Genomic DNA, 25,072 nt, shown 5'->3' on the forward strand with positions numbered 1-25,072 from the left:
GCTTAAGCCAGAAATTGAATTCTCTGAGGTGTGCTTTTTCTTTGCTGAAAGAAATGTCTTAAAGCATTCTGTCAGCAACGTTTTCAATTTATTTTTACTGCAATAAAAAGGCGTTGGAGTATGGTGCTCATAAAACATCTTTCTTTCCAATCACAATCTGATTGATTTTCCTACTTGTTTTAAAAGAAATGTTTTGTCCAATGATTAGTATTTTAGGTAAGAATACAGAAGAGCAGCGTCTGCCTAACTGATCATTGTACAATTGTATATAAAAGCAAAACTGAGTGAGCTTTGTATTTCTTGTTTTCTCACCCTAAAGAAGAAGATAGTTCTGGCTTAATATTAAGTGTGTATAGTTTCAGAAAGTATTGTTGCAGCAAAATGATATGATGATTTTAACCACAGTTCTCTCTCTGCAGGGGGACACAAATACAAATCCATATGGAGGATGAACCTCCTCCTCAAGGAGTCAGTGCCAAGGTCAGAGTGTTGATTTGTATTGAGAATTCTGTACTGCTCTGCTCAAAAGGTTCCATTTAGCAGTAGCTTAGTACATGCAAGTAGTTTTCAAGGTGGACAGAAAACAAAAGCTATAGGTAGAAGCAATGATACTAGCAGAAGAAATCTTGCTTAAGTCATCCACAAAATATAAGAAGAACAATATATTCATACAGCATCTGAGATTCATGTCTAAGTCTGCCTTTCGTGACTTTGTGCAATATAATGAGGGAACTGGTCACTTATGGGATATAAATATTGGTAGGCTAAGAGTTCAAGCTAGTTTTCATATTTTTGAAATAAAATATAATGTAGAAGTGTATGAAGGGAGAAAGTCTTGAAAGGTGAAAGAATATCTCTTACTGAGTTGAGTGTAAGTAATAATTCCAGAGACAGAATTTAGATTATGGATACTTTTTTGTCTGATAAAGTTTTGGTTCTTTCTGTTTTTTAAAAAAAGATCAGTATCATAAGTATTTCCTTGAGTGCTTTTTATAAGAGTAGTTGGGGATTTTTTCTTTCAGTGTATTATTTTAGTGTTAAGAAATGCTACAGTTCAGGGGTTTTTTTAACCTGTTAATTATGAGGGCAGGACATGAATGCTTTGTAGAGTGAGGTTACAGGAAAAACAACTTTTCTATTTAAGAGGAATGGGTTCTGACCCACTGAGCACTTGGAATTTAGAGCCCACATTGTAAAGAAACCAATATGTTATTCCAATAAAGGAATCTGTAAAATTTAAGGACATCCTGACTGTCTTTTTGAATCTCAGACTTCTTCAGTCATGAGCAGAAGTGGGATGCAGTTTTGTTGATGCAGTTGGAAGAGTAGTCTGTGATGCTTTCAGTATTTATCCATATCTTAAGAGGGCCTAAAATTCTCTGTAGAATAAATGGTAGCCTCTTGACATAGAAAAATTACTCTGCAAACAGCAGATGAACGAAGACTGATTCCATATGGATTCTGGTCCTTCGTCCCTTATGACCCTGCTATGTGTCACAGAGAACAGCATTTGCTAGGATTAGCTTGGACCTACTTGCTCACTGACTTATTTCATAACATAATGTCTGTTTGTCCAGCTGCCTGCTGCTAAGCCTATTGTGTCAGCAGAATCTTACTTCCCTTTCACTTGCCAATTTGGCTGAAGTTGGTCAGTTATTTGCTGTGAGGAGATGGGGAAAGGACTGGTGTGATCAAAACCACAACTTTTTTTCCTGTGAAGATGGCCAATCCTTCTTTCCCCTCCTCAGAAGTATATAATAAAGAAATGTGTGATTAACTGCTATTTGTCTAAAGAATTTAATTTAGGATTAATTTAGGGCTTCAGTTTTGGATTTCTAATATTATGTTTGTGTATATTTTTTCATAGTAAGTGATACTAATTGAAAAATTCTTAAGGCTGATATAACATGCTTCTGACTCCAAACTAGAATTTATTCACATCTTTGTATGAGTTGGAGGTAGAAAAAAATACATACATGAGAACAAATATGCATATTTCTCAAAGGTAAGTGTATTCTTGGGCAGACTTCTTTTATGGTTTCTTATTTTAACAACAATTGTAGCACCAGGGGAAAAGACACAGGTTTCAAATTTTGAATATAGACTTTATATTGGAATCCTGTACATTGAATTCTGTAAGATAGCACTTAAGTTGTATGAATGTAGTCAACCGTTTAACTTCTTACATGGTACTTTTCTCCATTAATATAGATCCTTTCTTTCTAGATCATGATATATTTTGTTTGTTTATTTAATGTCTTCCTTTCAAGTATTGTAGAATTAAAATACTGGTTTGTGGCTGAAAAAGGAGGTGGTGGTATTTATCTAATTTTTTACTATGCAAAGGCATACATTTCTCTCTGTGCAAGTATTTGATAGCATTTTTTATAATACCAGGCCTTGGAGGCAACACTGTTGTCAGCCCTGAAGATGCTGGATGTTGGGAAATGGCCGATCTTTTCTCTCTGTTCCCCAGAAGAGCTCAAGTTAATTCGCCAAGCCTGTGTATTTGGCAGTGCTGGTAATGAAGTGTTGTATGCAACTGAGAATGATGAGGTAATTGTCCAAGAGTGTGTATGAACATGACATGTTTAATCAGTTATGTATCAAGTTATTCTGAAGGCCAGCAGTAGGATAGTACACCTAGAGAAAGTACCTAGAGAAAGTTGCATGCAAAAATGTCTGATTGTTTCATTTGCTACTGAAACATTTTCAATTTAAATTAAAGGCTTCCTACCACTGTCACAGAACAGAGAAGATGGAGTTAGACATTTGTTGCAAGTGCATAGTGACAGGATGAGAAGCTGTGGACACAAACTGCAAGATGGGAAGTTCTGATTCAATACTAGGAAAAAATTGCCGTAAGAGGGGTTAAATCCTGAAGGAGTTGCAAGATTTGTTTTCCTTGGAGCTGTTCTAGAATCTTTTGGACATGGCCTTGAGTCAACTATCTGTTTAGATCTTTGCTGAGCATGAGGGTGGACTAGTTGACCTTTGGAGGACGTTTTCCATTGCAACCTAAATTATGAGTCTGTGATTCTTTTATGACAGGTTTTTGTGCTTGGCATGAACTGCAGTGGCTGTTTGGGAACAGGAGACATGCAGAGCACTATAGAACCAAGGAGGTTAGATTCCCTGTGTGGCAAAAAGATAGCCTGCCTGAGTTATGGAAGTGGCCCTCATGTTGTTCTTGCTACAGAAGGTAAAGTATGATCTGAATATTGTTTTTTCAGAGAGTCCACTTAAATTCATCCAGCAGGTGTGAAAAGTCTGGGCTGATAATGTGTGAGAGAGAGTTGAGATAAGTATTCTGGACTGTTAAGTCCAGTGTATTTTCATTGGCAAATATGACATGTCAGCTTTTTATTTTTAGAAGTTTTTCAAACCCTACTTTGATCTTGTTACTACTTCAGTTACTACTATTCAGTTGCGTTCCATCATTTTCTCCAGTCTTCACGGCAGACCATTCTACTTGCCTTTTTAATGTATGCATCTGTATTCCTCTGAGCTCTGTTGCTGGCAGATCTCACTGACACACTCATACTCCTTACCCTGATGATGAAGTACTGCCAAAGAGCAGATCCAGAACTGATCCTTGATGATTTTTCTTCGTAACTCCATTTGCATTAATAGCCTTTTTTAACTTGCCTTTTAGAGGGCTGTGATACGTTACACAATTCTTGTGTTAATTATTGTCATTTCCACTTTGCTGTATATTTCTGTGCCGGATGTTTCATGTGTTTACTGAAATTTGTATTCACATGTTGGTGAACTGAAGAAAAGGTTGATTGCTGTTGACAAGATAAAGTAATTCGACTTAACCAGTTCTTACAGAAAAGTATTGGTTTAGTGTAGCATTTTTTGCCTTTATAGTTCTTAGGGAATATGCATATTGTCAGGGAATGAAAGCTTATTATTTGAATTTTCCAAAATGGGAAGCAGTGCCAGGGCATAGACAAAAATTCTAATCAATTGTCAGTAACAAAGAAATTTAAATGGGGACTCTGAGCGTCATTTCATCCTTTTCTCTTCTGTATTGCACCATCCCTTTTCTTGCAGAAATACGTTTTCCTTTACTATGATTATGGTGATACTATCCTTTTGGATTTGTGGTCAACACTGTGAGAAGGTAGCATTGTTACACCCATGGGCTGAAGAGCCCCAAAGGACATGTATCTATTTAGACACTTAAGTATGCATATTGTTATTGAATTTGACTTTTTAGTTTGTAATTTTATGTTGTGTACCCATTGGAGAAACAGAGATTTTTCAGCCAGCTCTTTACATTTTTCTTGTAGAAGGAGAAGTGTATACATGGGGTCATAATGCTTATAGTCAGCTGGGCAATGGTACAACAAATCATGGTTTCATTCCCTGTCAAGTCTCTACTAACCTGGTGAACAAGAAAGTCATTGAAGTTGCATGTGGCTCTCACCATTCTATGGTGTTAACATCTGACGGAGAGGTGAGTGTAGTGAGAATAAATATCTGTTTTCTCTTAGTGGAATTCACATATGTGAGAAACAGGAGAACACTCTGCACCTGTAGCATTAGACCTTGCTTCTTGCAATCCTCACAGTGCTGATGCAACACAAATGTTCCAAAAATATTGGAACTTTTTAGGGTGTAGCTGCTTTGAAGTGCATGCAGAACATTGATTTTGTGCCGCATCTGCTTGTAATAACAAATTATGCAGCCAGTTCCTTCCTATGCTATACTCTGCTTTAAATGCTTAATGGCATTAAAGCTGATGTTAACGTAAATCACATTCACTGTAAGGAATTCTACCTGCCAAAGTAGAAAGTTTCCTGGAATTTGCCTTGAGGTGCCATTTGTGCCACTTAGCTATTCTACTTTGGATTCTGGAAGAGTAGCAATGGATTCTTCCAGCATTAACTGCAGCCATCATCTTTCCTCTTGCCTTTGTGTGGAGGAACATAAAAGAATGGAATATATAAATACTTAGATTGGCATGTTTTTGTTAGAAACAGTTCAGTTGTAAACCTATGTGTCTTCCTCGGTCTGCAAAACAATGCATCCACTTGCACATACAAAATGAAATTTTTTCTGCATACAGCTTTTTTCTCTCTTGAATATGTACTTTGAACTCTACATTATAAAGCCATCCTTGATGACAATTCTTTTGCAACAGGTATACACATGGGGTTATAATAACTCGGGCCAGGTTGGATCTGGTTCAACAGCAAATCAACCAATTCCTCGAAGAGTTACCAGCTGTCTGCAGAATAAAATAGTAGTTAATATAGCTTGTGGACAGATGTGCTCTATGGCTGTGGTGGAAAATGGAGAGGTAAGAAATTTTAAGTGAATATTTGAACTGAATTTTATTTCGTATAATAACTTGGCATGTAGATAATTTCAAGCCTGGTAGTAATGAGCTATTATTCTGAAAGAAGGTTTACCTTTCCAGATTCCCTCAGGGGTAGCTGCTTATACTGCTCATAAAAACCTTTGTTTTTATACCACTGCTGTCTTTAGCATTCATAGACAAATAAATTATTGTCTATACTAGAATCTTAAGTGTTGTGTGTGAGAGTAATCAGTGAATGTGAGAATAATCACTGAATGATATTTTAATTTTCAGTGCTCATATACACACATCTTAAGAGAAAACAAAGAAAATAGAAGTACATTGCATATATTTGTTGTACGGGAGTACCTCTTGAATCTCTCTCATACTTTTTTATCCTCTTTGCAAAGACACAAGGAGGTTGTAGAGTTCTTGATTTTGTTCATATATTGGGCAGCATACATCCTTGCTAGCTCCATTTCTCCAAACACTTGAGTGTAGAACTGGGTAGCTATTGACTGTTTGCAGTAGAACATACGTCACTGAAATTACCAGAGCTCAGTATTGTCCCTTTTTCTTATGTCTGGCATAAAGCTGCCTACTCAAACTGTTGTGCATAGCTTCCAGTTTATACTTGTTCTAGTGTGTTTTCTGTTAGAAGATTTTGGAATGAGAAATTAGCTCTTTGAAGAAGGGAAGTATTATGCTGGATTTGCTCTGTGCTGGCAGGCAGCCATATGAATCACTGAATTTCTGTTCTTCATATTAAAATATTGTAGTCCTACATAATCTAACTCTTAAAGAGCATGAGTATGGAAGTTTAGAATTCTAGATGAGCATGTAACTGGCATTTTAAAGAGAAACGTGTATATATGTGTTTATATAGGTAGGTATATGTGATCGTCTGTGTGTATCTACATATAAAGTACTAAAATATGGGGTGAGAAAGATTGAAGAAAATTACTATTATTTAAACTTTGAAGCAGTTGTATTGCTTTCAAAAGAAGTGAATAGTAGCAACCAGTTAAAAGTCCCTGTCTCTGTTTTAAGGTCTATGTCTGGGGGTACAATGGGAATGGCCAGCTGGGGCTGGGCAGCAGCGGCAACCAGCCCACGCCGTGCCGGATCGCAGCCCTGCAGGGCATTCGTGTGCAGCGGGTACGTGTGTGCTGCTCCACCTCAAACCCTCTAGGAACCTCTGCAAGTGTCCTATAGGCAGCATATGCTGCCTTTGAAGGAGGTAGCCCTTTGTTTCAAGTGACGTCAGAATGAAAAACACGTGTCCTAAAATGGACCTCCGCCAACAGGGGAGAAACTGTGACCCTGTGGAGTTCAGTGGGAATTTTGCCTTTGACTTCCATGAGGTCAGGATTTTACTTAAAGAGGACTAGACCATTAGAAATGTTTGTTTTGGTTTTTTTCTTCCTTGTGAAAATTAATTAAAAAAAACTTCCTGTTATTTTAGTAGATAACAGTCTTTCCAGGATGTTCCATTCTTCATTAACCCCGCCTTCTTTTCTGGAAAAATGCCTCAGTTTAGCATTTTGTCTGTCTTGCAGACTGAATTTCCCTTTCAGAACTGCACTCCAGCCACACTGACTTACTGGTGTTTGGAGTCTGAACAAATTACCTCCCACTGCATTTGGCTAACATTTGGTATGATTCCATGGTTAGTCTTGACCTTTGGAGGTTATTGCACTTTACCAAATAGTGGGGCTGCCACCAGTGTAACTAGCAAACTGATAACTTCTTTTGGCTAATAAGAAGTATGCAAATGGACTGCAGGACTGATACTGGAAGTCTTTCATTGATTTATGCAAAAAAGAGGATACTGTCAGGAAAATGATACAATCTGTTAGAAAACATTGGTTTTGCAACCCAGTGAAAATTTGCAAGAGTGTTTTGAACTTTGGATCATATTTATGGCATTTACTCAGGGAAGCTGGGGATTTTTAAAGTCTTTTAAAAGAAACTCATTTAATTACATCATTTTACATTCAGTGCCTAGGATGTAAACAGTAGCTTTGCTGGTAGCAACTGGTGTTGGATAGTAATATAATAAAGTGAGTATTATGTTCCCCTGTATTTATTCTTCTATTTAGAGAGTGCTCCAGCAAGTTTGGCTTAGATTCTATTTCCATCCACTTCATTTACTTGATATTGATTAATACCATGCTGTAGATCTTTCTCTTGAAGTAAATAACTTAAAGGTTTATTTAATTTAAATTACATCACATGCTTCATGGATGTCAGTGGGGTATATGTAGTTATGGTAGATCTGCTTTGCAGGTCATATAAAGATAGGTGAGCTAGTTTTGAACAATGTAAATTGGTTTTTGATAGCCATCTATCTCTACTAAGTTACACTAACTCCTGCAGAGCAAGACTGTTGCTGGTAGTGTTGCCACTGTGTATCTGTCTGTATGTGAGGCATGTGCTGCATATGTAAAGTGGACTTTTGAACAATCTGATGTGAGGTACCTGGGGAGGCAGCTCAGCAGGACCAAGAGGGTTTCCCGCTAGAGGTTATGAGTTGACACAGTTGTGTGCTGCCATCAAAATGGAGAGTTTTGTCTCTTCCCTCTCTTTCCTGGCAGATTGCTCTTGTTGCTTACCTTGTGTGGTCCTTAGACCCTACTGTGAGAGTTTTCTTCCAGTGATGTAAGTTTAGAGAATGGCCTGGGTTGGAAGGGACCCTAAAAATCATCCAGTTCCACCCCCTGTCATGGGCAGGGACACCTTCCACTGGACTGAGTTGCTCAGGGCCTCGACCAGCCTGTCCTTAAACACTTCCAGAGATGGGGAGTTATGTCAGCAGAGGGTTCTCTGAGCACTAGAGCTGGCACAGGGAGGGGGCAGTTCTGTGTGGCTGTCAGTCAGGGATGAGAGGAGCAGACAGGGAGACCCCACCTGTTTTTCCAGTGGTAAGCTCTTCATATTGGAGCGGTTGCCCCTGGAGCAAGGCCAATGCAAGGCAGGCAATCTTCACTTTTCTGCATGTTGTTCACATTTGTCATAAGGCTTTCCTTCTTTCTCAGTTTCCAGCTATTCTTTTTGCTCTGCTCTTGAGATTATCTGCCAGGGTTTCTCATTGGTATATTTTTTCCTCAAAGTCACCTCATCTGATTTCCTTCCATTTGTAATCAACTCACCTGTATTTATAGTTTTTACACTGGTATAGAATCAATGGCATTGACGTATAGCATAAGATGCATCTATCTGTATTAACTTACAATTACATAAAAATGAGATTTTCTTCTTTTTATTATTCCTTATAGGTTGCCTGTGGCTATGCACATACATTAGTGCTAACAGATGAAGGTCAGATATATGCCTGGGGAGCCAATTCATACGGCCAGTTAGGTACTGGGAATAAAAGTAACCAGTCTTACCCTACAACAGTTATTGTGGATAAGGACAGGTAATACTTACAGTCTTGCAATCAGACATTGGTTGACATGCTCTGAGAAGAACTACATAAAATTATGGTATTTTTAATCTATTTTTTGGGGAGAAGGAGCCTATAATTTTTTGCAATGGTTCATCTGCTAAATGTGAACAGAATTTTCACTGAAAGTGCTTGAATCTGCCCCATAACCATCCCTGTGAAAAAGAAACTGGATATTCTGAGCCTGAATATGCTATTTTCTGCTTCGGCTCACACTGTACTTTACAGGCCTTAATTGCAGTTTCCCTTCAGTGGTGTAGTTTCATTGTTTGTTTGAAGTCAACAATAAAAGCTTTATTGTCTGTGAATATAAATTGTATTTTAATGTGCTACTTTTGACGAGAAGCATACTCAGAAGTAGTGAAGGGTGGACATCAGCAATTTGTGTTTTTTCTGCTATTAAATCTGGCTCATAACCCAGGAGAAAGAGAAAGGGAGGAGTTCTTTCTTAGCATTGTTGCCTAAAAATTAAGCTTAGATTTTTGCAAGTTTAATATTTTCCTCTGGGTCCTCGAGGGGTTAGTGGGGCAGTTATTTCTATTGCTATTGTAAAGCCATGTATGTATATGATCAGAGGTCTTGATTTTGGCCTCCTGTTGTGAATAAGAAGGAAAGTGAGATGTCCCTCTTAACCCTCTGTCTGAGCACGTCATTGTGAGGAAGTGGCATCGCTGCTCTGGTGATGAGACATGGCCTGATCTTGAACATTGCTATTTCTTTGTGTCTATTTGTGGTTTTGCTTAAAACATTGATTTTGTTTTTTCCAGACACTTAGGCCTCAGTTAAAATGTTACAATAATGATTTTAATACAAGTTTTAATGTTGCATGCTGCCTTTCCCTTTTGTTGGTCAGAATATGAATTCTTTGTGCCAGTGAAAATCTTGCCTCAATAAAGCCTGCAAGATTTGTGCATACAGCTTTAAACAAGTTGTTACCCTGCCATTATCCCCAGGCAGCTGGAAAACAAGTAAACAAGCAGTAGTTCAGACTGCAAAACAGTGGATTGTGTAATGCTGTACACAGTGGGAGTTTTGAAGTCCTAAATCAACCTTAGAATTAGAGACATAGCCTAGCTAAAAGACACTTAGAAGCAACTTTAAGTGCTGTTTGGTTCTAATATTTAATTTTAAAAATGAAAGTCCTTTACATGTAAGTAATAATAATTATATGAGTAAGATGAAGATGAAGTATGTTTAACTTTTTGGTTTATAACTGTTACCAATAAGTAAAAAGGCTTTCATTAATTTTCAATTATAAGCCAAAAGGCAATTTTTTTTTAATGTCTCCTCATTTCCTTCTTCGTCTTCTCCAAGTATTTGTTCTCTACGGCTCAATGCAGCCACTCACCTCACTGTCCAGCACCACCAAGGACACTCAGAGACTTGAAACTCATCATAGCTTTGCTTGAGATGGCTGAGGGGTCAGCAGTGTGCTGCAGTAGATACAGGGCTCTACTGCCACCGTGGCTGCTTGCTCCCAAGATGCTTTTCCACAGAGAAAGTTTGAGTGCATTCTCTTTGAAGAAACATTGGCAGCCCTTTTTAATTTTGCTATGTATGACCAGAAAGCATCCTTACTTACATGTGTGCTTACAAGCATGTCTTGCACCAGCAGAAGACAGGAGGCCGTGAGATTATTCACTGCATTTTGCTCTTAATGGGAGTGACCTGCTTTTATTCTTTTGTTTGCTTGTGAATTCAGAGTTATAGAGATCGCAGCCTGCCACTCTGCGCACACGTCGGCTGCCAAGACGCAGAGTGGCCAGGTGTACATGTGGGGCCAGTGCCGGGGCCAGTCCGTGACCTTCCCCCACCTCACCCACTTTGCCTGCACTGACGATGTGTTCGCCTGCTTCGCCACCCCCGCCGTCATGTGGCGCCTGCTCTCCGTAGGTGAGCTGAAATACTTCTTTTTCTGACATCTTCTAAGTAGAATCATTACTTCATAAAACAGTTGTGTGTGTTTGAAGCCTAAACTTAGTTTCTCTCAAAAATTTACACGGGGAAGTGTAGTCCTAGTGACATGTTACATATATGTAAGTGTAATATGGAATTGTAAAAAATTGCTAAAGCCTGATGGCAGTGCTAAGTAATTGTCCATTTTATTGATGTCGGTTATTTCTATGGGGAAATGCCTTAGGTTTGGGATGGGGCTTTTTTTGTATAACCTCTGTATGTGACTGTCCAGTGGCTCTGGGTGGAAAAGCTGAGTTTTAATTTGGAGATTTGAGGAAGCCATGCAGAACCTTAGGAACTCTGAAGCTTTCTTTGATGGTCTTAAGTAGACTGCTAAGAATTGAGGGATCCAAATTCCCGTGTTCTGAATTGGCCACAAGCACTCAATCTCATCACAAGTGATCATGACCTGGTCTTCTGAAGAGACAAGTTGCTGGATCTCAGATATTTGGTTAGCATTAAGATCTGTCTTGCTGGCCTTGACTAGAAAGAGTTAAGTATACAGCATTGGCTACCAGAGAGCTCATTCTTCAGCTACAATTTAATCCCATAATGGTTTCTAATAAAGTTGCTGGGGTGTTGCTGGGTTTTTTTGTTTGGTTTGTTGGGGTATTTTTGTTGTTGTTTTTGTTGGTTTGGTTTGTTGTGGTTTTTGTTTGTTTGTTTGTTGTTGTTCTCGGGGGGTTTGTGGGGCTTTTTGGGGTTTTTTTGACCATGACTTCTTGGTCCCTTTGGAAATACCACTACTGCAGCAACGCTGTACCAAAGCATAAGGTGAAGCCTTACAGGAGGAAAAAGTTACTTTTCTTTTTAAACAAAACAAGTTTCAGATGCACTTTAAAAGCCACATTCTGATATGTGCCAAGTGGTCTGTTCAGCATCCCGGCACTATTCAGGGGCTCTGAGCAGGGTTCCTTTTGATGACACAGGGTATAGGATGCTGGCTATCAGGCCCTTATCATGTCTCCTGGGTTGTTTTTAGTTAGATGACTGTGCTGGTTTCAGATGTGCCTTTTTGCACACTCCAGGAGCTGAGTGTGACTGTCCTCTTCATCCTGTCCCACCTTGGCTAGTTGTCAGGACTGACTCACTATTGTTTGTTACCTGATGTACGCGTGGTGAGAATCCTCAGACAGCTGTGTCCTGGGATCTTACATCTGCTGACCTCGGTGCCATGGACATCTGCCATGCTTACAGCCCTCTGTGTTTTATTCTGGTGCTTCCACACCCAGGCATTCCCATTCTCTCCATGTTTGTGGCAGTTCGGACATTTCTAATACAATTCTTAGCACAGGCTGCTAAGGAGTTTTCTTGGCTTTGTGCCTTGTCAGTGTGAACTGCCTCTTCATTCCCTTCCTCTGGTTCCCCCTTCACTGCTGTAACAGTGAAATAAAAGCATGTGGTTTCCCTCTAAGCTGAACCCCACTATATTCAGTTCTCCTCTCATGGCTGTAGAAGTCATCTGGAGATGTATCTTGGACATCTGGATTGCCAGTTAACTTTGAAGAAGAGTTTCAGCTTTGCATTAGTTGCTAAAATGCTTACTTGTTTGGATAGCAGAGGTCTGAATAAATAAACCACATATTGTACAAAATAAAAACAAACAAAGTATTTTACAGTATCATTGTTTCAGAAATATTTCATTTTTCTTACCACTATATTGGATTTTTCTCCCCCATCCATTTTACCTGTACCAACCCAAATTGGGTATACCTGACATTCTCTAAATGAAATGCAAAATGATTGTGCTAAACAAAGTGTAACAGTATCAAAGTGTGTGTGTGGGTTAAGCTTTTTCTAGAGCTTGTGGAGAAGGTCTTTCCATTTCCAGCTGAATACTATTTTAATTTCTAGCTTGCTAGGTTACAGGACCTAGCATTTATGTAATTTTCTGTAGAGAACAACTAATTACTGACCCACAAGATCTGTATAAACCTATAATGAGTATTTATATGGTAAGAAGACAAAATGTTGTGATGGTTAAGAATGAGATTTGGGGGTGGAAGGGGTTGTTGATTTTTTTAGTAGTATTAAAGAAGATGGTTCTCTGAGTGTGATGAAGATTTGGATCAGTTCAGGAGGTAAAATTTTGTATGCAAATGATGAATGACTTCTCAAAGCTGTCTGGTAACTTTATAATGCAAATGTTATGTACACAGTGGGATATACAGATATATGACACAAACAGGAATATGCAGACATTGACACACTATGCTTCTAACACCATTAAGTCTAGGGAAAGCTATCCTTTTAGAATAGACTTGTAAGTGTTGGTATTTACTTTTAGGGATATTGCACTGGGCAGTTTCACTGCAACCAGCAAGTTGTTTCTGTAATAGATTTATTTTTGCTGTAATATAATGTCTCCTCATGAGAGCATTTCAGAAAATTTTATTATGATTTTTAATTGATCTTTTGAGGCTCTTATAGTAACTAACAGTTTTAATTTGAGATAATTTACTTATTAATGGTTGACAGTATCTTCTATCAGATGCAGCAGTAAACTTCTGAGACCTTTTTTTTTTTTTCTGGCCTGATATAGATGAGTTAGAGGAGTGGAATTTACAGGTTTTTTAATAGAGATATTTTCTTGGAGCAGGAAACTAAAAAGAACTGAAGAAAGCTGTCCTTTCTTTGCTTTTCTGGCTCACACAGAATGCACAGGCTGCTGGGGGGTTTTACTAGCCTTAAGGAGATGTATTTATTAAGAGTGTTAATTGCTGACAGATACCCAGAATGTTGTAGTGGGAGATACTTGTATTGCTTACTACTTTATAGTAAGTCCCCTATTTATTCTAGAGCCTGATGACCATCTGACAGTAGCCCAGTCACTAAAGAAGGAATTTGACAACCCTGAAACTGCAGACCTGAAGTTCCTAGTGGATGGAAAATACATTCATGTTCATAAAGTTCTTCTCAAAATTAGGTAAGGAACAAACTGTATAAATTGTATAAACTAAACTGTGTAGTGTAGTCCACTGTGCTGAGTCATCACTGAAGAAAATTCTTGACTTATTCTTACAAATTCCCTTTTCCCTGAGTCAGGGATTCATCTGCTGTTCTTTGCTGTTACTCTCTGTCACTCCTTGTAATTATCAAACATGTTGCTCTACTACCTGTCTTTCCATCACTTCCCTCCATCTGACATCTATCCTCCTTTGTGCTGCCTAAATGGCCTTGACCATGATTTCCAATAACCTTGGTTATTGCTGCTGAGGAAAAGGCTCACTTACTTCTGCTGTCTTCCCAGTAGTTAGAATCAGTTTTTTTCCTTCTTTATATGTTTGGCTTCCTCCACCAGAATGATTTGAGGGGGTTCTGTTTATTCTTGGCTTTCTTTCCTTCCACAGGACCCTTCAGTTGTTTCAGCAACTTCTGTAGGTGCTCTCCAGATTCTTTTTTCTCCTTTTATGACAGATTTCTTGTTCTACTTGTTTTAAACCTTCTTATCAGTGAGTTTGACTTTTAAGCTGGCTTCTCTTTCTGTTTTTACAACTTTTTGCAAGTTAAAACCACTTTACAGTGAGATTTGACATAAGCAGTTCTACAGAATGATCTCATTATTATTAACATGCAGAGAGATTAATTTGTTACTGCTGATGTGGTTTCTACTGGGATATTTTAGAGACACTGCTTTAGATCTCTTCTGCCTTGCCAACTGCTTCTGCTTCGTCCTCCTCATTGTTACAGTATTTTTTTCTCTTTGCTATTTTTTTCTCAAAATGCTTGGCTATCTCACTCAGTTTATCACCACTCTCATCTTCCTACTTTTGCTCCTGAGTCCTAGTAGTGATTTCTTGTATATTACTGTGTAAAATTGAAATTCCCTGTTAAGTCTTGCCTGTTTTTTTTTTGTTGGAGTTTTTTCTGCTCTCCTCTTACTGCATCGATTACCTGTATTACTTTTGTCTTCCCTTTACTGGCTTCATTGCTTGTACATTACACTCATGCCTATAGTCCACCCTCTTCATTTGGAATGCCATGTGTTCTCTATCAGATACCACCAAACCAAAATCAAATCTTGTGTATGCCCAAAATGTTCCTGAGGTTCTTTTTCCTGATAATCAGACTGTATGTGGCTTTCTGTTACTTCTTTTTTCTTGCTCTCTTTCTCAGATTATGTGGCATTCTCTGAAGGAAATATGTCTAATTCTAAAATAGATTTAAATATATGGTGTTACCAAAATACTATGAAGGAATAATAAAGCATCAGGCACAGTCTGTAAAATTAATATTTTGTTTGAGTGTCATGATGCAACTGGATCAGGGTATTTAAAATGGTATTTTGCAGCATTCAGCCTCTTCCAGAGCACTGCCATGAAAGCAGTGCTGGTACAAGTTCCTTTTCATTATCCAGTCCTTTCTTTACTGCTTATGAGGACTGCTTTCCTTCTTGTCCTATTCCTGTTCTTGAACTGGATCCCCTTGTTGGTGGTTATTGGCTGGCGGTGGTGGCGAAATGTCCGGGAACGCCCGGCTCAGTGAGAGCAGCCCAAGGGCAGCGCTGCCTGCAGGAACAGATACATCCCAGTGTGTGGGTGGGACTCATCAGCTCTGCATTCAGCCAGCCAGAACTGGGCTGGGCTGTCCCTGATGGTAACAGGGAGAGAGACACTCCAAAGGATGAGTCACTCCAAAATGCTTTTCAGGCTGGAGGATGTGTGCTAACCAATTTTTATTTTCATTTACTTATTACTTTTTCAGGGATCAGTGTGTACCACCTTCTCTCTGACTTTTGTGTGGTGCCATTGGCGCACAGACCATTCCCAAGGTCTGATCCACGCTGGATGGATAGCATGGTCACCACTACTTAACATGAGGCTCTGGGAAGCAAAACAATGAGGTTTTTTTGGCTTCTCCCAATGCCAGAATGTGGTAACAGATATGCAGAAGCTAGATAATGACTTTTTATTTCTTTATGAATTTGACAAGGGTTTCCATTCTTTTACTAAAAGCCCCAAAATACTGAGATAAAAAAAATTATTTCAATAACCAGTAAAATGTGAAGAACTTAAGTGATTAGTTAATTGTTTTTCATTTGGATTTAAGTGATACTGTCTTTAGGTTGTAGTCTTGTCTCAGAGACATTAAAAGGAAACCATCCTACTTTTTATAGAAAAGTTTGAGTAAAAGAAGAGAAAATTTAGATGTGGGAGAGTTATAAATTAGTGTAGTACAAAAAGGTACAATTAAATTGTGGTTTTTATAGGAAAAGTTATCAGAGGTGGTGATGTTCATTTATATCAACAAAAATTTTGAAAACAGTGCAAATGTTAGGATGCTTTTTAGGGAACAGTATGTTACAGTACATTGTAAATTACTGTGAACTGCAAGTTGCAGATTACAGCTGTCAAAGGCAGTGCTTTGTCCTTGTTTGTATCTGTTACAGAAGTATTCAGACTTGTAAGAAAAAGGTGATGAAAGATCTGAGTGAGAGTGTCTTCGCTTTCAATAATTTATCCTTGAATATAATGATTAATGCTAAATTGTGTATGGACTCTGACACTGGAATAAATGATATCTAAAACTATTAATGATTTCCCTCTTCATTAGGTAGTGTTGGAGAAATCAGGGTCAAATGTCGGAATTATCTAAGTTAATTGTAAACTTTATCTGCTACGAGACAGGGAATAAAATTGATTGCTAATGTACAATGTAATTAAGAAAATGGCATCAAAACCAGATGGATAATCCTTATAGATATTGTAAGTAGAAATGGATCCTGCCATACAATATTAACAACAAATAAAATTCTGAATTATATGTATCAGGCTTATAAGCCTTATAAGGCTTAAAGAAATTAAGATGTTCAAAGCAAGAAATCATGTAGCTAGAGGTTCTGCTTGTGTATTTAGTCTGTTAGGACTGATTTATTTTTTTACCAACTTCTTGCTGCAGCTCATCTTTCAAGCTTAACTCTTTACAGTGTACAATCTTTGTTCATGTTTTGTAGGTGTGAACATTTTCGCTCCATACTCAATAATGATGATGAAATTATAGAAATGAGTGAATTTTCTTATCCTGTTTACCGAGCCTTCCTGGAATATCTGTATACAGACAACATTAGGCTCCCTCCTGAAGATGCAATAGGTATTTGTCATAAATGTAAATTACTCTAGATTATTGTTTTTGAAAAGTTCAGTCTGTGTCATTACTGGGTAAGGAAAGCAGGGCTTGTTAATTTTAGTTTCATTAGCTCTTAAATCTTGAGGTTGGCAGGTGTCAGGAAGAAAGGATGCAGTAGCAGGAAACATGCCCAAGGAGAATGAGTGGTGGGCATGCAGTGAGATCAAAGATGCAAAGTTTTCAAAAAGAGCTCATTGTTGCTCTTATAAAGAGCTTTCTTTTATTTAGAAAGGCACTAATGCCATCCTGAAACTTTTCTTGTTTGAGTAGCTATAGCGATTTTTGTTCCTGAACGAAAAGGGAGCTCTTCCCTGCATGAATTTAAGAGGATGTAATTGATGTCCAGAATGGGAACAAGAGAACAGAACACTTGCATAGTAATACAATGGTTCCTTTTTTGATACATCTGTAGGGGACCTTAAAAAATGCACACATCAGCTAGAGAAAAAACCAGAGCAAGTCTTTGATTAATTCAGCCTAAAACAAAAGGGTAGTTGATTAATTTGAAGAGACACTTGTATATTTTGCACCACAATAGTTAAAGCTGTATGAATTTTCACAGGGCTGCTAGATTTGGCAACACTGTATAGAGAAAACAGACTGAAAAAGCTTTGCCAGCAAACGATCAAACAAGGCATTTGTGAAGAGAATGCCATTGCTCTTCTTTCTGCTGCTGTCAAGTACGAAGCTCAGGTAAGAACTTCTCTTCAGGTAAGCAGTTGTTTTCTGAGAAATTAAGCTGCCTAATGTAAACATGACTGTATTTAACTGGTAAGGCATGATTACTGTAATTTCCCTTTCTGGCTTTCCAGATATTTGTTTTCCCCTTTTTAAGCTGTAAAATAAAAATTGAAAAACCCCCAGTTACTAGTGTTTTCTTCCTGGTCTTTTGGCTTGCACCTGTGAGTCAGGGTTCTTAATCTGCTTCCTGCTTTGTTGTGTGGCATGCAAATTTCTCACTGCCATTTACATCTCTGCCTTTGGATTTTGCCCTTTCAGTCCCTGAGTTCCTCACCCACTCATTTTGTCTGCCAGTGTCTGGTACAGTCACTCTGGTACTGACTTTTACAGGCAGTGGGAAAATTTACGTATAAAGTCCTTGCATATTTACACTTGTGCTTATATAAAAAAATCCATTTTGCAGTATTGTTTTCAATGAATTGTGCTGACATACAACAAATCACCTATTGTTAATATTCTCCCCATATCCTGTCATCCCCATATCCTGTGGTCCACCCTTGATTGTGGAATGTGTCACTAGCACTCAGCTTGTTGGCAGTGCTTTTTGGGTAAACAAATACTTTCAAAGATATTTTCCTTTTCTCATCTTCTTAGTGCTGTGATGATTGTGGAAGTAACTATGTGGTGGGTTTTATTATTCAAAAAGTCTGCTTATGTATTTTAGTCATAGGGGACATTGTTATAAATACCTTTCAGGTGTGGGAGGCAAGTAGAAGGAAGAGACTGAAACAAACACTGAGTTAAAAATGTTGCAAAAGTCAGTGCTGTATGGAGACAGCAAACTATAGGAGATAATTTTGTGCAGGAGTTGCAAAGGGGAGGCTGGAAGTCGGTGAGTTCTGTCCATTGAAAGGGGATAACAAGGGATTAGTAGATACTAAGATCACCAGCTGCCAGTTACAAGGCATTTGTAACCCAGGTGTCAGAAACAGAGGGCATGAACAGCTGGGGCAAAGACGAGCTGTGCTTTCAGTGTGCTGTGCTGGTACAAGCCCAGCATAGCAGGGAAGACTCTACAGGAAGGCATGACCCAATGATTTGGTTCTCTTAACAGCAGATTTTTCATTAAAATTTTATTCTGTAGTTTCTCCTCATACAAGCTTTTCAACATTTTTGAACTCTTCAAAGCAGAAGTATTTTTAGTTGATCTGCATCTGGTGAAGTAGTTAAAGAGTAGTTAAAGATATGTTTATGTGTGTTGTCAAGTAGTAAACCTAGTCTGGACAAAGTACCAGAGTTCATAATGACTGAGACATAGTAAAAGGGATTGGCTGGATAACTAAATATGTGTTATCTTCCTTCTGTGATTCAGTATTTTACTCTTTCAAAACATGTTACAGTTTAACACAATTGTCAGATGATGAATTGGTTCACCTGCCCTGGCTGCAGCATGTGCCAAACTCGGGAGTGCATTGTTGCCCTCCTCCCTACACCCACAGCTCAGAAAGGGATGGAGTAGAATGGCTTTGGGGGAATGCAGCAAAGATTTCTTTATCAAAGACATGGGGATAGCCTCTGGCTAAGGATCTTCCAGTGTACTATATTAATATAGTAACTCCTGTTTTGAGAACCACTTGCAGTGTGTCAGGACTTCAGTAGAAAACTGTCGAAAGAAGGATTATGAAAGAGGCCTCATATTTTGGAAGTTTGAAAAGATAGAATTCAATTTTTTTTGTCAATAAATGTGAAGACTGCAAGTGAAAGATTATAGTGGTGTGTGATATGCCATTCACATTTCAAATTAAATGAAGACTGACTTGACTACTGTATGCATTGTTAGGATTTAAAATGCTTGAAAATATTTTTTCCTATCTTCAGAAAATACAAAGAGTTGCAGCTACAAGTTACTTTAAAGCATATTTCTCATATACTCTGTAGCAAATTTTAGACTAATCATCTTCTATAAAACAGAATAAAAAAGACAGTATTTCTTGAAACTGCAAAATGAGTGACCAGGATTCTCTGTAATCTATGGTCGGTCCTCTTCATACCAGCACCAGAAAAGGCAAGTGCTGTTCATTTTAGTTAGCATAAAAGTTCACACATTGACTGTAAAGCAGCTCAGGTTCTGACGGTACCATTTCAGAAGTCTGCTGGAACTTAAGCTGTCACTGTCTTTGATTGTTTATGTTTTTTATTTCCTCTGGTTTTTTGCTTCTGCTATTCTCATTCCGTTTCTACTTTCCCAGTAGTTGATGAGAGATACTTCCTATAGCATATATCTTCTTTAAGGATATTTTGTGCTTCATTTAAAGCTTTAATTAGATCTTGAAACATGGAATCTAAGGAAAAGGTTTCAAAAGGAAATGCACAGGTAGTCTTCTGAGTATCTTCCTACTATTAATCCCAGGCTACAATGTTTGTGTAGTTAACATAGAATTAAATTGGCATGGGTTACTCTTTTTGCTGTAACCCTTGAAGAGTTTATAGTTTATGGATCAATTCTGACTTCCTTGCTGCTGGCTCTGGCTCTGGCTGCAGAAGGTAATGAATTTTCCTTCAGAGCAAGTTGTTGCAGAGGACCCAACTAAAGGAGACTGACCCAGTGTATGGACAGAAGGATTGCCACTGTTGTGAGGAGTTTGAGTGGGAAAAATCTGTGGTGTGCAGTTGTGGTTGTATGGCTTGTACCCATTCTGTGCTGAATAGCTGAGTGTACTCTTACAGTGAGACCAGAACAAGACAGAACCTTTTGTGCTATCCAGGAATCCCATTAGACAGAGGGATACAATTCCTAGGTTTGCCATGAAAGACACGTGTATCCTAACATGCTGTTTGTGTTCAGCAAGCATCATCGCATTTTGCATCATATTTTGTTTTTATTTCCAGCATGACTAGGATATCTGCTATTTTTCACAGGATCGCTACTGAATGCAGTGCAGGGAGGAAAAGAAAGGAGTTATTGATGCTCTAGTAGTTCTGTGTGGGGCAAGTTGATGGTTTCACCCACTAATAACTTTTCTAATGAATGTGTAATAAGTTCTAGTAAATGTGATGGAGTTCTAGAGTTGATTTAGGTGGCTACTCCTGTTTTTTCAAGTTGGCTTTATTGAGTAGTTTGTATGAACAAATTTCATCCTGTCATTTGGGATCTCATCAAAAGGATCAGAAAAGGGTGAACAATCTGGTATATTCTCTGCTAAGTAAATGACAGATTTGAAACAAAATAATAATGTTAATGGATTTATCAATCATTCATGTTACAAATTACTCCAATTTGTTCCTAGGACTTGGAAGAATTTTGCTTCAGATTTTGCATAAACCATTTGACTGTTGTTACACAAACTCAAGGCTTTGCAGAAATGGACCATGACCTCCTGAAAAACTTCATTAGCAAAGCCAGCAGAGTGGGAGCATTCCGAAATTGAGGTCTGACTACTACCAAGCTGAAGAGCGTGTCCTCTTCCTTCCTGGAAATACTTCTCCTTTGGAGAACTTCTCCATGGTCAGAATGTGCAATGCTTTGGAAGGAAAGTCTTGGTGTCCATCAGCTTAGGGAGTGTGTGGAAGTCCACTAACATGTTGGCTTTGTAAGGACGGCTACAGTGTAGGTGTGTGGTGACTGTTGATTGCCAACAGCCAGAATTTAACACAAAAATCTAATGTAGTAACTACCCTTTCCCTCTCAAGCAAACTAAGCTTGTCATTATCTAGTCTGTCTAATTTTTAAATTTTTTTTAAACAGTCTGTGTTTGGATTTTATGGGACAGTGACCTGTTTGCTGCTAAAACTTCCATGGTGTCCTTTTGTCTCAAAACTCAGTTAATATGCCATAGTGGGCTTCTTTTTGTCTGGTTATAATTCAGTGAAGATACAAACTTGTTTTTCTGGACGTGTGGTAAAACAACATAAGTTCTTTAGGGTGAGAGGCTTTTTGATTTGTAGGAGGATATGTCTCACTTGGTGGTTGTTTGGAGTTTATTTATGAGGAGCTTCAGCAGGGTATTACACTTCTGAGTTCCCAGCACCTGTCTCATATTTTAGCCAGAATGAAAAGAATCTCCCTTTCCATTATACCAGGCATGGTCCCTGGCACCCCAATGGAAGCACTCACCAAGTTTGTCTGGATGTGAATTGTCATGCTGTGAGTTTTGCTACTAAGAAAACCACCTAGTTACAAACCCAAACAAGATTTCAAAAAAAGGAAGTTCTGCTTGAGGCTTATTTATTCCTGTCTTACTATCTCTCAGACAGATCAACTTCAGAAAAATGGAGAAAAGGGTGATTTTGAAGTGGTAACTTCAAATTAATTGAATTCATAAGAGTGAACTGACACTATATTCCAGATGGTGATAAAGGCACCTTGTCCAAATACAGCGTTTCAGATTCTCCTGTGGTCAGAGCTGCGAGGTGCCCATACCACTTTCCTTTCAGGGCTGTTCAGGAGAGAGGAGGTGCCCTCTGGATACGCCTCTCTCCCAGCACTGATCATCGGTGGCTAAGGTAGAGGAGATGCTTCATTTCTAACTGGCTGCAGCGAGGTAAGGTGAAAACCCCATCCAGTGCTGCACGGAGGGGGGTCTGCCCCATTACAGAAGGTGGGGAGGAGCTCATGGAGCATTTACTTGAATTTTCTAACAGGTAACTATGAATTCACCCTGAGAATTTCTCTTAAAGTTCTGACTGCGTGAAGTGACTTCAAGTGCCTTTTGCAGTATTTTATGGGAAAGACAAAAAGCTAGATGCCAGGCTCAGTACACTAATTATATAAGTAGTCATGCAACCTTTCTGCAGGTCCCTGCTGTGCCACAGCATCCTTCAATGACTTTTTCTAATCCTCAAATGTGGTCGCTAAGAACTTAATTCCCTTAAATTATCACATCCTCATGTCTAAGGTAGAAATAGCTGTTCCTTACTATATTGGAGGCTCATTTCTCAAACAATCCTGTTCTTTGAGGAAGAGTAGGAAGAAAAGGAGCAGAAAAGCAGTAGTGAGTAGTGCCCTCCCCCTTCACCCCAGACCCTGTGGGTGTGAGTGGAAAGGTGAAGCACACAGGCAGCAGAATTTACTTAGGAGGAGGGTGATGAGCAAATATTTTGGAAAATGCTGTGGTAAACATTTACTTGTGTTTGAGACATTTGCCTCAGACTCTCACTAGAAATATACTGGATCATCTACTGCTAACAAGCACATTCTGCCACCCCCTCAGTGATGAGTACGACTTCCTCCAGCAGCATTAAGGCTGTTCTTAGCAGCTGTGTCAGTATTTTGTATTCAAACAGAAGTGGTCAAAACCTTTCCAGTACATAATGCAGATTCATCAAAACCACAACGTTCCTGGGGGAGGAGATGAGTTTTGGTAAGTTTGTGTTGAGAAGCACTTGACACCAGCACCCAGATAGAGGTTACTGCAGACAGTAAAACAGAGTCCTGGTAGGGCACAGCTTTACCACAAACCCTGTGTGCTCTAGCCCAGCCCTGGTCATACCAAAGCATGGACACGAGGAATTCTATGTCAGCCAAGGCTGCATATCGCTGGTTAAGCCTGGGATGCCAGATTCACCTGCCAGCATTTCCTTAAGAGTAGCAGTCCATGGAATGAGGGTGTACAACCACATCCCAGCCTTGGGGCAGCAGCTGGCACCAGCCCCTGTCACGCTCCGATGGCATCACACTGGCACACATCCAGTCTCACTTGGGAAATGGAACCAGCTGGGCACCTACACCCCTGGTACTGGCTTGTCAGTGGTCACTCCAGCTTTCCTACAGCATGTGGTACAAAAGGTCTCTCCACACATTTCTGTTTTATTCAAAAGAATCAAACAAAAAACTATAAATGTGAAATGATGAGGGGTTTTTGACTCAACATCTGATAAGAAACCTTATCTGGCTCCCTGGAGGCACTACTGCATGGAATGATAGCACTGGAGAGGGACACCACTCTCCAGTATTGCCTCAAGTTCATAAAGTAGTTGAACAGTTACTGCAGCTGAGATGGCATGCTGCTTGGAACAAGGCATTTTTGGCTTAATATAACCAAGTGCCATTTTTTTCCCAATTTATTTCCTTGCTGCTCATAACTTCCAACTAACCATACACATTAAAGCCTACTTGCACTTTCAGAATAATTGACAAAGCCTGTAATTTTGAGAAAAGGCATCTCTGGACTGAGTGAGGGTGAGTCTAAAGATCCAGTGTGTCAGCATTGGCTTTTATTCTGTGTCAGCTGACCTGGATGTAATAGTGTTACATTCATAGAAACATTTATTTATTTAGTTTTTTAATTTTCGTTGCATGCATTTTCAGGTCAATGGTCAAAAAAAAAGTCCTAACTGGCTTAGGTGGTTAAATGAGGGTGCATGGATGTAAATATGTGCTTGAAACCCAACCATGGGACATTTCAGAAGAAATTAGGGATGCATTTTACTGTTGTGAGATAGTCTGCAACCACCTTGTTTGTGGATCTTGCAGGTTAAATACTTAATAAAGTATTGTTCTGTTTTAGGATACCACAGGCAAAAGGTATTTATTAAAAAGTGAAAATATGGTCAAGCATAAACTGTGTCTGGGGTTTAAATAAAGAGCAATGTTCCACTTTCCAGAAAGGAGTCTGGAGAGACAAAGAAATTAGATGGGTAGGGTCATTTATAGGTTCTCCTAAGTTACTGAAGCTAAAAGCCAGCACTGCATTGTCATCTAGTACACACCTGTAGAGTTTTGTTACAATGCTTGGTAACTATGTAAACTGCTGTTTTTATATGATCTGAACAATGTCCCTGGGCTTTCCTTGTAAAACAAAGCATTTATTTGCCCCATAGAGGCAGGATTCATTGGCTACCACCCAATGATGTAGAAAGTTTACAGCCTGAACATAAATGATTTTTTGTTTCTTTACAAACTTACCCGGTTTAATAGACCATTAATAAAAATGTCATAATATTTAAAACAGTACGAGTGGGATTTTTTCCTTTCTTTTCAGTAAAAATGAAGAAAATTTGATGCTTCTAGACTGAGTTAACTGTGTGTGGGAGAAAAGTAAACCAGATTAATATTTCACAGAGGTACTTTAAAGGTTATTTGTGTTCTTCAGGAAATCACTGTCACCAGATAACACATTTGTAAGCTGGAGAATTTGCTCAAGTGTATCAATGCCCTTATGCCTTATTAGTGACTTAATACATTGCTATTAATAAAATGGTCCTCAGAACACCAATCATCATTTCTTAAGCAAATGCACATTATGACCAGCTTGTTACATTTTAAAATATTTCAGCTTGTACTGTGCACTGGTATCACACAGCCATAATCTTCTCCAGCTGCTTCACATTTGATACAGGTGTCTTCCTGCAGCCACTCCTGTACCTGAAATTGTGCGTTTACACATTCCCTGCAGCTGTCCCAGTACCTGTGAGGCACCTGCTGTTTAGTGCAGCCCCTCTGCACAAGCACTACCTAAGCACAAAATTCTTCACTTGCAAAGAAGGCAAAGGCAGTGAGGAAGAAATAAATTCCTATGACATATAAGAACAAACAGCATTTGGAAACAGTG

General features: G+C 38.8%; 1 protein-coding gene across 2 annotated transcripts in view; it reads left to right on the top strand.

The window, feature by feature from the left end:
* The window catches only part of RCBTB2 (RCC1 and BTB domain containing protein 2), a 32,447-nt gene extending 7,973 nt beyond the window's left edge, over positions 1-24,474 (top strand). Inside the window, exons 2-13 of one of the 2 annotated variants that reach the window (XM_010400440.4) lie at positions 420-480; positions 2,398-2,556; positions 3,052-3,202; positions 4,299-4,465; positions 5,153-5,311; positions 6,362-6,469; positions 8,590-8,732; positions 10,462-10,652; positions 13,515-13,641; positions 16,669-16,805; positions 17,404-17,534; positions 20,810-24,474. In XM_010400440.4, the coding sequence (XP_010398742.2) occupies positions 442-480; positions 2,398-2,556; positions 3,052-3,202; positions 4,299-4,465; positions 5,153-5,311; positions 6,362-6,469; positions 8,590-8,732; positions 10,462-10,652; positions 13,515-13,641; positions 16,669-16,805; positions 17,404-17,534; positions 20,810-20,950 (1,653 nt within the window). In that variant the 5' untranslated portion in view covers positions 420-441 and the 3' untranslated portion in view covers positions 20,951-24,474. The remainder of the gene's footprint in view (positions 1-419; positions 481-2,397; positions 2,557-3,051; positions 3,203-4,298; positions 4,466-5,152; positions 5,312-6,361; positions 6,470-8,589; positions 8,733-10,461; positions 10,653-13,514; positions 13,642-16,668; positions 16,806-17,403; positions 17,535-20,809) is intronic. The other variant, XM_010400439.4, reaches the window with a different exon arrangement.
* The last annotated feature ends 598 nt before the right edge of the window (positions 24,475-25,072 follow it).

Source organism: Corvus cornix, chromosome 1 (assembly GCF_000738735.6).
Source record: "Corvus cornix cornix isolate S_Up_H32 chromosome 1, ASM73873v5, whole genome shotgun sequence".
Lineage (NCBI taxonomy): Eukaryota > Metazoa > Chordata > Aves > Passeriformes > Corvidae > Corvus > Corvus cornix.